The sequence below is a fragment of the Chelonia mydas genome, chromosome 2, assembly GCF_015237465.2.
Source record: "Chelonia mydas isolate rCheMyd1 chromosome 2, rCheMyd1.pri.v2, whole genome shotgun sequence".
NCBI classification, from domain to species: Eukaryota; Metazoa; Chordata; order Testudines; family Cheloniidae; genus Chelonia; species Chelonia mydas.
Window position 1 is genome coordinate 89,252,259 of NC_057850.1, and position 12,369 is coordinate 89,264,627.

At 41.6% G+C, this 12,369-nt stretch overlaps 1 protein-coding gene across 1 annotated transcript in view; it reads left to right on the top strand.

Moving 5' to 3' along the window:
* LOC102929707 (centrosomal protein of 192 kDa) overlaps window positions 1-12,369 on the top strand; it is a 207,766-nt gene that overhangs the window by 19,583 nt on the left and 175,814 nt on the right. The window contains exons 10-13 of the mRNA XM_043538822.1: window positions 2,166-2,345; window positions 3,277-3,352; window positions 5,328-5,516; window positions 8,299-8,424. Coding sequence (XP_043394757.1) covers window positions 2,166-2,345; window positions 3,277-3,352; window positions 5,328-5,516; window positions 8,299-8,424 — 571 coding nt within the window. The remainder of the gene's footprint in view (window positions 1-2,165; window positions 2,346-3,276; window positions 3,353-5,327; window positions 5,517-8,298; window positions 8,425-12,369) is intronic.

The following is a 12,369-nucleotide window of genomic DNA, read 5'->3' on the forward strand; positions in this document are numbered from 1 at the left end:
AAATGACCAAAAGTAAACAGTGAGGTTTATTTTCTTTAAAAAAAAGACAAAACACATGGAACTGAGACAAATAAAAATAGGGTAAGTACTTTTGAAATACTATTTTTCTATGTAATTGCTGTAGCAGCCAGTCAGACGTTATGTCCTTATGAAGAAGAGGGAAATGTCAGGGAATGGAAAATTAGAGCCAAAGTGTTCGTGAAAAAATTGGTCTAGTAACATAGGGCGTGCATTATGAAAAAGGTGGGGAACCACTCAACTAGTAGCATCTGCCTACCTCACAGCTCCATGATCTGTTATTCTAGTATAGATTCTCAACCTGTTCCAGACTGTAACCCCAAGAACATTTGGAATTACCCTCCCTTCTAACTCTCAAGAAAAGGATGGTGGATAGGACATCCCATGCCCCCCAATCCAGTTTTGTAAATATGTTCTTGTATGTTTGTACTATTAATGCCCAGTACTGGAGGGAATGCCAGGCTTATGATTGTACAGTCATGTTGTCCATTAAAGCATGTGGCCTATAGAAGATAAGCTCTAACTCTAGTACTAACACAAAAACATAAATAAGTCATGGCAAATAGGTGCTCAGAGGAACCTACAAAACAGAATTCAAAACCTGACATGAAATTTTCCTTTAAAATATAACTTTGGGAAGAGAAAAGCCTTAATCTAAAACAGGAACGCTAAAGGAAAGACTTCAACTAGTATTTTTTTGACAAAAAAGAGAACCTGTTGACGATTGTGCTTCTGGGATTCATTACCTATGTATGGTAGCCACTGAACTAGTAGCAATTTTTCATTATCTTGGGTATTTTTTAGAGCTTCTACGGTTTTATTTAGGCACTTGTCCAAAAGTCATCTTATTTTCCTACCTATATGAGGAAGTACTGCTATTCCGTATTTTCCATTAACAATCCACCAGTCACACTTTTTCCTCAAAAGAAGCTGTATTTATAGCTCTCCAGCATGAGAGTCGCTATTCTAGCCAATGAATAATGTATGTTAGAAATATCTCCTTTAAAAGCCTTGGAAGTTTAATTATCTGTATTTTGATAGTAATGAAACATTAATGTGCACACAATAAGGTATTTGAAACATTTATCTCATAACTTTTTTTTACTGTTAATTCAGTGTTAATGCAAAATAAACGTATTGCAGGCTCAGGGTCTCAGATAAGATGTTTTTGCGTGGTTGTTCTATGCATACTGTTGAATTGTGTGTGGAAATTTGTTTTTTTTTTTTAACTTTTAGATCACAATCAGGTATGCCGGGTAGCCATCTGCAGTGTGTGTGAATTCTGGCCCATCTCATGATTCAGACCGTATCTATGACAGGTTTCAGAGTAGCAGCCGTGTTAGTCTGTGTCCGCAAAAAGAAAAGGAGTATTTGTGGCACCTTAGAGACTAACAAATTTATCTGACCATAAGTGAGCTCACGAAAGCTTATGCTCAAATAAATTTGTTAGTCTCTAAGGTGCCACAAGTCCTCCTTTTCTTGTTGCCGTATCTGTGGTATCCCAAAACAGCTATTTCACACAACTGGGTCACTAATGCAGCAGGTGCAGCTAGACAGCTCTAGAAGTGTATTTAGTTAAGTACCATGTGTCATAACAACTGCTCCCAGCAGGAACTCAAAGGCTGTCCATAGGGCACCCTGCCTTATGCTTCGCATGCTAGGCTCTCAGGGAACGCAGTGTGGTAAGGCCTCCCGCTTGACCTCAGCCTTCACAGGAAGGCGCACATTGCTTCTGAGGAGCCCTTGCGCGCGAAGATGGGTGGGCCCAACTCTCTCCCTCCCTCCCACCGCCCCGACGGGCTGGGCTGGGTGTCACTCATAGCAGCTGGGGGCGGGGTTAGTGACGTCATGCCTCTCTCCCCCAATCACAAATCCAGTCCCGGCTTTTATTTTTATCCTGAGCTGCCTAATGCCGATGGCCAGCTCCCGCTTTTTTTTTTTTTTTCCCGGTTCCTTTGGCCTAGCCCCCAGACTAGCACGCGCAGCCTTGCGCTGCGAATGCGCGCCCCCCGAAGGGAGAGAAAGAGTCGCAGGGGCTGGTGGGAGCGTGCGCGCGCGCCCTGGGCGGGTCTCGCGCTACAGCCGTTCTCGCGCACAAATCCGGCGGAGCGGCTGTTTCCTCCGCCTTCTGCGCTGGGGCTGGTGAGTGAACGAGCGAGCGCGGCGTTTGTGGGGGGAAGCGGAGCGACGGTTTGAAGTTGTGGCGGTTGGGTGGCCGGGGTGCTCCTGTCTCCGTTTCTGTCCGTGTGGGGGGAGGTGCCGGTGTCGGGTCCTGGCTGCTTCCTGCTCCCCCGCCCCAGGCACACGCGGCAGGGCCGGGCACTCAGGTGCGTGGGGGGAGGAGGGGGCGTGAGGCTCGCTCTCTGTCTCGCTCCCCAGCCGTCCGGGGGAAGCTGTGCCCCGGACCCCGCGGGGCGCCCCGCAGGGAGGCTCCTGTCCGAGCTCCGCAGAACTCCCGTGTCCCTGCCCCACTGCCCGGGGCTGTCTCTGGGGCTGGCGGCGTGAGGGAGGGGTGGAAGGCCGGACTCGGTTGCAGCCTGTGGCTGGCTGTTGAATGGGCAAAGTGATACGAACTAACCCAGGAAAGGGCGCCCTTATTCTGGGCTGAGCGTGTCCGCACGGGGAGCGGTACCGGTGTGAGCCTCCTGGGGTCATTGGGCTGGGCAGATGAGTCCTCACTCTAGCTCAAAGGTAGGCAAACATTTTGGCCCAAGGGCCACATCTGGGTATGGAAATTGTATGGCGGGCCATGAACGCTCATGACATTGGGGCTGGGGTGCAGGCTCTCGGTGGCATTTACCTCAAGCAGCTCCTGGAAGCAGCAGCATGTTCCCGCTTTGGCTCCTATGCAGAGGTGTGGCCAGGTGGCTCTGTGCACTGCCTTGCCTGCAGGTGCTGCCCTTGCAGCTTCCATTGGCCAGGAACTGCAGGCAATGGGAGCTGCAGCAGTGTTCTGCAGAGCCAGTTGGCTGTAACACCATGTAGGAGCAGGAGGGGGGAACATGCCACTGATTTTGGGAGCCGTGCGGCGCAGCCCCTGACCCATCTCTCCAGCTGCAGCGCAGCAAGCCCCAGTACCCAGTGGGAACTTGAGGGCTTGATTAAATAGGCTGGCAGGCTAAATGTGGCCTGCGGGCCGTAGTTTGCCCTCCCCTGCTCCATACCCTACCCCGTCCCCTGTACAAGGAGCTTCTGATTCAGCAGGTTTAATGACATCTAAGGAAGGTGATGCTTTACATAGGTTGTTTTTTTTTTTAGGCTCCATCGGGTGCTTGAGGCCTGTAGATACAGGAAGATGCTGTCTGCTCCAAGCAACTTTACAAGCTAAATACAGGTCAGGCACCTGAGGGCTCTAACTTTTAGGAGTTAATGTCTCTTAAAAAAAAAAAAAAAAAAAGTCTTGATCTGTGCCTTCTTGTTCAAAATACTGAGGAAGAAGTTCAAATGAGTTTGTAGATATAGTTGTGCTTATGTCAGTAAAGGATATGGTCAGTGTATTGTCTATTTTTTTATCGGAAGCAAACAGGGAGCTGTAACAAATTACTTACGTTATTGTAAATACAGTTGATTTGCTCTTGTATTCAGATGTTCCTTAATCAGGATGAGTTCTGCTGTCAAACAGTCTCTTCTGGGGCACCTGTCACAGTCTAGTAAATTTACTATCAGTTGCTCTTGATGTTTTGAGATCATCCTACTTAGAAAGTACAAGCTGACTTCTTGTCCCACCATGCTGCTTTTTGGTAGTAGTAAAATTGATGTTTAGTGGCTTCCCAGTTAAACTTCAGTACCTATTCCAGTGCCAGAATGTGATCCTGTTGGGTGATAGTTATTTTCTTAACTTAAATAACAGGGGCTGGTTGTACAACTCAGGGTGTTTTCTCTGTGCACCTTGAAAAAAATCACCAGTCTTACTCTTTTATTGATTTTTTTTTTTAAAGACTTTATTAATATGGTGTTGAAGATCTTGGATGGAGTGCGGTGAACAGTGAAGGAGATAAAGTAAAAAGCTAGTTTCCTTGTGCTTCTAATTGGGTATTCTAAATGTTTTATTTTAGTGGATGTGAATCTGAAAATTTCTGAAATTGAGTTTAAATCTCCCAAACGCTTAGGTAAAGCACACTTTAAATAACATGCCTGAAACTTTAAGGTGAATGTTTTCAGCTCCCTTGTTGAATTTTTATGAGGGGCTTTTCCGCAAAGGTGACATTGATTATAAAAAGTAATAGTGAAACTGTTTATATTCAGAGCTGTCAAATGCATGTTTTCACTAGCATTCTGTAACTCATTTCAGTTCTGACAATGTTGTGTATTAACGACAGTAGGTATAAAATTTAAACAAATGTGACTTTTTAAAAACAGTGGTTTTATTTGGATTTGGAAGTCAATTGGCTTGAAGACTAACAAATGGATAAAATGTCCGTTGGTTTTTTTAGTGAAAGCCAAGGAAGCATACTGTCAGCTTAGATTTTTCTGATTTTATTTTGAGTCAGTGTTAGAACATTTGGACTCAACCACTGGTTTAAAGAATACATTTTTTGCTATACATGCAATATTTTAGCCAACTGTATATCTATGCTAGATTTTTTAAAAAATATATGAAGAGTATTGTTGCAGCTGGCAGTCAGCAAAACCACCTCCAGACCTTGTGTGTACTAGTGACTTTAGGGAAATCTAGCAGTTTAGCCCCCAGTGGTGCTAATAATAGTGTGGTCTGGTTACCAGTGATTTTGTCATTGTTTAACTTTGTGGTATAGATGACATGTTGGAGTAACACTGCTGACTTGATAAGCTTAAGCTAATGCTGTTCAAGTAACTACTGTTAGTACTAAGAAAAGGAGTACTTGTGGCACCTTAGAGACTAACCAATTTATTTGAGCATAAGCTTTTGTGAGCTACAGCTCTGCTCAAATAAATTGGTTAGTCTCTAAGGTGCCACAAGTACTCCTTTTCTTTTTGCGAATACAGACTTAACATGGCTGTTGCTCTGAATACGGTTAGTAGTGCTGGTGAAGCGTCAGTGCTAGTACAATGGAGGTAGATGGCTCTGAAATTGTTGCTTTTTAGGCCATGAATAATTAAGAACGGTAGTACGTAGTTCAGAATCAGGACTACTTTTGTGAAAGTCAGGTAACTGGACTTGGAGTCCTTCCATCCTGGTCTGTGAAAATAAAATCTTTCTATATTTGCAGTGTGAAGCATCTGGCTATGTTGTTTCCAATGGGAGTTTACGTGACTTTAGTGACCAGTGAATTCTTTGAGTATCATCTTGTTTGTTATGCTGAACTGACTTATTTCAATTCATTTTTAAGCAGTGTTCTATTGTATAGCAGCATGGAAGATTTCCGAAATATTGCAGATGAGACGTTTCCCAGCTTTTTGGGTAATTCACTGAACAGTAATACCAGTGGGATTTTGGAAAATGTCACCATTTCATCAAACCTTGGCTTACCTGTTGCAGCTTCAACTGTTGCCAGGAATAAAACCAGTTGTGACAACAGGTAAGACTGTCCTCATAATAGTCTTTCATAGCCTAAAATACACTTGCGTTATGGGGAAGAGTGGAGGTGTCTGATCTCCTCCAGAAGGATTCCTCTTACATGCTGTATGCTCAGAAAGCTGAAACTGGTTATTTGGATACTTCTGTAACATGGTGTGAATTTGTGATGTGCTGAAAAATGTTAGTATGTTGCTGAATGATCTTCTGATGACTGCTACAAAATGAGTGACAAGGTAGATGAGGTAATACCTTTTCTTGGATCAACTTCTGATGGTGAAAGAGACAAGTTTTAAAGCTACACAGAGCTCTTCTTCCATCTGGGAAAGGTATTCAGTGTGTCAAGTGGGCAGTTAACACCTCTGCAGTCATAGGACAAAAAAGGGGGGTTTTAAGGTTACAGATTGTTGTAATAATAAGCCATACATCCGGTGTCTTTAAGACCAATATTAATAGTCTCTAATGAAGTTATGGATTTAAGCTCCTTGGCTTGTCCTTTGAAGGCGTTTTGTACTTTTCCCAGACTTAAGAGCTCTGTGTATCCCAAAAGCTTGTCTCTTTCACAACAGAAGTTGGTTCTATAAAAGATATTACCTCATCTACCTTCTGCCTCTACTATCCAGGAAGTAATGCAGGTACAACACTGCATGCTATAAAATAAAGCATTTTGTCAAAGAAAACTTAAGTTGCCATGCTTCATTACAAAACGTTAACTTGGGATTTAGACTGGAGTTTTAAATGTATACTGAGTCAATATCCTTTGACATGAACAGTAATCTAACTCTGGAGAATCCTATATTTCTTGCACATAACATCAATAGTTATTAAATTTAGTAGTTATTCAGAGAATAATGGTTCTGTAAACCTTGAAACCAGAAAGATTAATTATGTACAATTAACTTACAGTAGTTTGAACCAATACTATAGTGGGAAAACAGTTAGGAGATACTTAAGCTACTGTTGTATTTTTGGTCACAATTATTGTTTTTGTTCAAGGTGACTATTACACTATACTGACTCAGTGGTTGGAACAAATTCTGATACCAAAGATAAAACCTGTGTAGTCGTGAGTAAAGCATATGATCCAACCTTAAAATTTAGCCAAATGGCACATAGTATCTGTTGCCTCCTCTATGGATGTAAAGTCAAACTGAGTTTGGGATCATTGGGCATTACTGCTTCCAGGAGAGTGTGATGTAGAGTCTGCAGAATTAAATTGTGTAGTTTTCCCATAATTCTCTTCTCCTGGAGTCTTTGTGTTGATCTATTATATTGTACTCCAGCCCAGTCTTGTTTGGCTCTTGGCTTCTGGCCCCATCTGTTTTTTTACCAGTGGGTTTATCTGAGATGTCAGACATCTGAGCTACATTACATTCCTTAAAAAGAAAAGGAGTACTTGTGGCACCTTAGAGACTAACCAATTTATTTGAGCATAAGCTTTCGTGAGCTACAGCTCACTTCATTGGATGCATTCAGTGGAAAATACAGTGGGGAGATTTATATACACACAGAACATGAAAAAATGGGTGTTGTCATACACACTGTAACGAGAGTGATCACTTAAGGTGAGCTGTTACCAGCGGGGGGGGGAACCTTTTGTAGTGATAGTCAAGTTGGGCCATTTCCAGCAGTTGACAAGAAACTCTGAGGAACGATGGTCGGGGGTGTGTGTAAATATGGGGAAATAGTTTTACTTTGTGTAATGACCCATCCACTCCCAGTCTTTATTCAAGCCTAAGGTAATTGTATCCAGTTGGCAAATTAATTCCAATTCAGCAGTGTCTCGTTGGAGTCTGTTTTTGAAGTTTTTTTGTTGAAGAATTGCAACTTTTAGGTCTGTAATCAAGTGACCGAAGAGATTGAAGTGTTCTCTGACTGGTTTTTGAGTGTTAGAATTCTTGACGTCTGATTTGTGTCCATTTATTCTTTTACGTAGAGACTGTCCAGTTTGACCAATGTACATGGCAGAGGGGCATTGCAATGTATATAAATCTCCCCACTGTATTTTCCACCGAATGCATCCGATGAAGTGAGCTGTAGCTCATGAAAGCTTATGCTCAGATAAATTTGTTAGTCTCTAAGGTGCCACAAGTACTCCTTTGCTTTTTGCGAATACAGACTAACACGGCTGCTACTCTGAAACCTAACATTACATTCCTTGCAACTATATGTGATAGCTTATGGACAGAATGCAAGTTCCTGTAGTATATTGACCCATTCCACCAGCTATTCCTTGGCTATGCAGCTGGCCATAATGATGGAGTATAAGAATTGTTAGTCTAGTGACTGAGAATTATCTGTAACTGGTTAATTGATTCCTATATCAGCCAGATATCTAGGTTGGCTCAAGAAGGTTATTTGAGAACACTTCTATCACAGTTTTATTTTCTTTAAACTATCAGAGTTGCTTATAGTGAACAGTTCTTTGTTGATCATTACAAGCCAATAACAGTCTAATAAAAGTAATTTTTTTGAGTTTAAATTTATAAAATGCAAAAATAAAAACTAAAAGGCTACACAGCATGAATTATGGATGGACTTGTATTAAATGAAACCACTTGTTTTTCTTGCCAAATAAGTACTCAGAGGAAATCAGAGTAGCCATTTAGCCTGATGAACCCCTGACTAAGCTGGGAATCCCTTTGCCATCCCTTTTTATATGGGATTGGATTCCTACAGTCCTTTTGTGGTACTCAAGTAATATTCAGATACTCTACAAAAAACAAGTTAAGAGTTGAAAAGATGCAAATTTGAGCAGTTAAAATGATTGGGCTTTTTTCCAACAGGCTTTCTGATATTCAAGCTTCTTATCTAGAAGAAGGGAGATTTTCACCGCCATCAGCATCTTGTCATAGTGGTCAGTCTGCTTCGGAGCCAAGGGGGAAGTTAGCTCTCAGCTTTCAGGGTGACTTGTAAGTGATATTGGTGTTTGATCCTTTTAAAAAAGATTAGAAAAATTACTTATAGCAAATTCTGTGTTATAATTGTACATATCAATGACTTTACTCTGAATTTTTTCTTTATGAAATAACGGGATTGGCTGCCGTTAAATGCTTTATTTTGCTCTGACCTACTTGTCAATAAAATTTGTAGAGTTTTTGATGATTCATTAGAATTTGTTGCTTAAATCCAAGATCTGACGAATATATTTTCTTTAAAAGGAATGTCTGAAGACGGTGAAGTTATTAGAGCTTAATTCTAGTTCAGTGGTTCTTTAAACTTTTTTCATTTGCTGGGTAACTTCATAAGGAGAACAAGAAGTTCCTCCAGTTTAATCACTTGTGCCCATTTCAAAACAGTTTTTGCTCTGGAGATATTTCCTTCCTTATAGTTTGTGCAAATATTTCAATTTATTCTTCTGTAGTCTTGCTACAGGATTCTATAAGCTTTCTAGGTAGAGCTCCAGTGCCATACATGTGAGGTTCATAGAGTAGTTTGTGAATTGGTAATCAATTAAGTTATAAGTGCAAGCACATATAGCTTTTACATATAGCTAAACTGTGTGAAGTGACTTCAGAAGAAATAGCTTACGAGTATCTTATCTAACGGTCAGTATTCTGCAGAACACAGGGAAGTGGGAGATCGCTGCTTCTTGATATCTTAACAAGAACTTATATGGGTTGTGAGCAGATTATAAAAGCCTCAATAGCAACTCCATGGTTGAGATGGAGTTTTTCACTTAAAGCAGGGATTCAACCTTTTAAGTGTGAAGAGGGTAATTTTGAAGAGTACATAATTTACTTTGAATACAGAATAAATTTTCTGAGAATTCAAAGTAAATCTCTTATTTAGTTTAAGAAATAAAATTAAAAATAGGCCTCTTGAGAAATTTGGTACTTTGTGTCAGACCTCTTTTTGCCCCGAATAATTGCAGTAACAGAATAATACAAATGCTATAGCAGCACAGCTGTAGTGTAGACACTTTTCACAGCAATGGAAAAACCTCTTGCATCACCATAATTAATCCACTCCTCCAACAGGTGGTAGTTAGGTTGGCTTTACCTTCTCTGACAGATGTGAATTTTTCACATCCCTGAGTGATGGAGCTAGATTAACTTAAATTTTAGGTGTAGATCAGGCATGAATTCTCTAAAATCCATATGGTTACTCATCGCACTAGGGTCCATATGGTAAGGGTCCATATGGTTACTTATCGCACTAGGGTCTCGGTTGCTTGAGAGTTACCCCACCACTAGCTCTTTGGGGAAAATCAGATTAAAATATTGTTAGCATAAGTTTGGTCCCCCAGTCCTAAAGCTCTTGCCCCAAACCAATTAGACTGTACATGTGCAGAGAGGCTAAGGGTTAAGCTAGTTATGATTTACAGGAGCTGAGTAGCTCCAGGAGGTATGTTTCAGCCATGGAACCTCAGCAACATCCAGGCACTGAGAGTTCAAATCCAACCCTATGTGTAGAAATCTGAAGGGTGGGGAAAAATCAGAGGCAGATTGTAGCAATATGGGATTTTTTTATTTTGGGGAATTGTATTCTGAGGACAGCAGAATATATAGAAGGCGCTGAAACTGCTTTTGGAAAAGAACAATTTGCACATGCAAATACTTGTTGGAAGAGGACAGTGATTGGAGGTGGAAGAGTAAGTGGGAATAGGAGGAGATGGGTTTAGGGTACAGTGCGGGGATGGGGGATAAATGGTGATGGGTGGATAGGAGAGGCTTGCGGGGGGTCAGGTGATGGAGGGGATGGGGTCAAGTGGAGTGGGAGGACACCTGAGGAGAGGAAAAGAGGGTGAGTTTTAGGGGGACTGGGAGAATAGAGGCAGGGGTCCCTGCCAGCAAGCATTACAGTCCTCTCCCATTTTGTGCTGGGATCTGGAAGTGGGGAGGAGAGCAAGGGGACTGCCTGTCTTTCTGTCTTTGTGCATGTGCCAGGCCCTGGGGGGCTGGGTGTCTAATCCCTCCATCGGCATTCTCTCTCAAGTGAGCTGATATATGGGGGACTCTCCCTTCCAGGGGTATCTGATCCCCTCTCCTTGCCTTGTGTATGGCAGGATTTTTAGAGGCCCCTGCCCATCTACAGGTGTCTGACCCCCTGGCAACTAGGGTCCTTACCTGCCATATGTGCCTGGGTCAGGAGAAGCCCTGCCATCTGGGTGTGAAGCTGAGAACTGGCATAAGTACCAAGAACATACTGCTGACACTGAGGCAAAGAGTTGAGAATAGGCATGCTTGATCCATATCACAGGCTCTCCAGTATTGGGTGAGGAGGGAATGGGAACACCTACTGACATGAATGGAACACTTTACGCATATTAGGGCTGTTATTTCAGGTGTATCCATCTACATCCAATGATCTCACTCAGCTGAGATTATCTTATTGAGATGAATGGGCCACTTAACACGGCTCAGGGCTTCTTACATTTTCAGGATTATCCATTGCTGGGGAATCTGCACACAGCAAAGCAGTTATTAATAATTAATTTTAATATATGTTATGGCTAAGGCCCTACTTAATTTGTGATACTGTGGAAATTACAGATCCTGCAATATTAAGCATCCTCTACAATTTTGTCAGCTGGGTGGCTGGTGGCCCGAGTCCCGCTGCTGGACTCGGACGGCTGGTGTCACGAATCCTGCTGCTGTCCCCGGGCATTAATGACTGTAATAAAGTTGCAGCAAAATATCTGGGTATCTACTCTTCCCCCCCCCGCCCCCCCCCCCCAAAAAAAAAAAAAAAAAAAAAGATTAGCAGGCATAACATGATGCTTGAGTGTTTAAATTGTCCCAGGAAGTTTTTCTTAAGCAAATAGGTCTTCTCTGGCTTTTCCAAATTTCTGTAGAATCTCAGAATTCTGTAGAACCTCAGAATTATGAACACTTCGGGACAGTTCCTAACTCTAAAATGTTTGTAATTGAACAAAATATTATGGTTCTTTCAGAAGTTTACAACTGAATATTGACTTAATACAGCTTTGAAACTTTACTATGCAGAAGAATAATGCTACTTTTAACCATCTTAATTTAAATGAAGCAGGCACAGAAACAGTTTCCTTACCATGTCAAATCTTTTTTTAAATTTTCCCTTCCTTTTTTTATTAGTTTACGTTTAACACAGTACTGTACTGTATCTGCTTTTTGGGGCGGGAGGGGGGGATCGTCTCTGCTGCTGCTTGATTGCGTACTTCCGGTTCCAAATTAAGTTGGTGATTGACTGGTCAGTTCATAATATTGGTATGTGTAACTCTGAAGTTCTACTGTAATAAATAACCGTTATTACTTTTCCATGATTTTCCATGTCTTGTCTGCAACTCAGCTGCAATTATTTGACAGTCATCCCACAATTCAAGTAGTGCCATAGTTATGGTAGAATGCCAGCTCTGCTACTCTTAAGATTGAGAAGTTTTTTTTCTGTTTAAAGGACAACGTTTCTAAATATTCCAAAATTCTAAGATGTATCCGAGTTGTCTTGAAATTTGCTGTGCCTTTGTTAGTTAGTGATGCAAATTTGAAATCATTTGAGCAAGAGGTTCCTGAGATGGAGGAACAGTGTGTTTTGTTTGTTTTGTTTTTAAGTTCACAGATTCTCCAGACTTGCTTTGTGAATACCTGGCTTCTAAGATGCTAATTACTTAATGAGACAGGAACAGGAGGATGAGCTGGAAATCATGTTGGTGTGTGTGTTTTGAGGGAAATAGTGGGAGGAGAGACCAGTCTTCCTTAGTATACTTAGTTAGTTAGTTAGTATACTTAGTAAGTTACTAAGTAACTATACTTAGTTACTGTAACCATGAGGTAATAAAACTGTCCCATTCTTGGGATGTAGACTATGTCTGAGACTTCTCTTATTGGCTCTGTTAGCAGTTACAGACTCCAGAAATTTTAAAGCCTGACCATTATCTC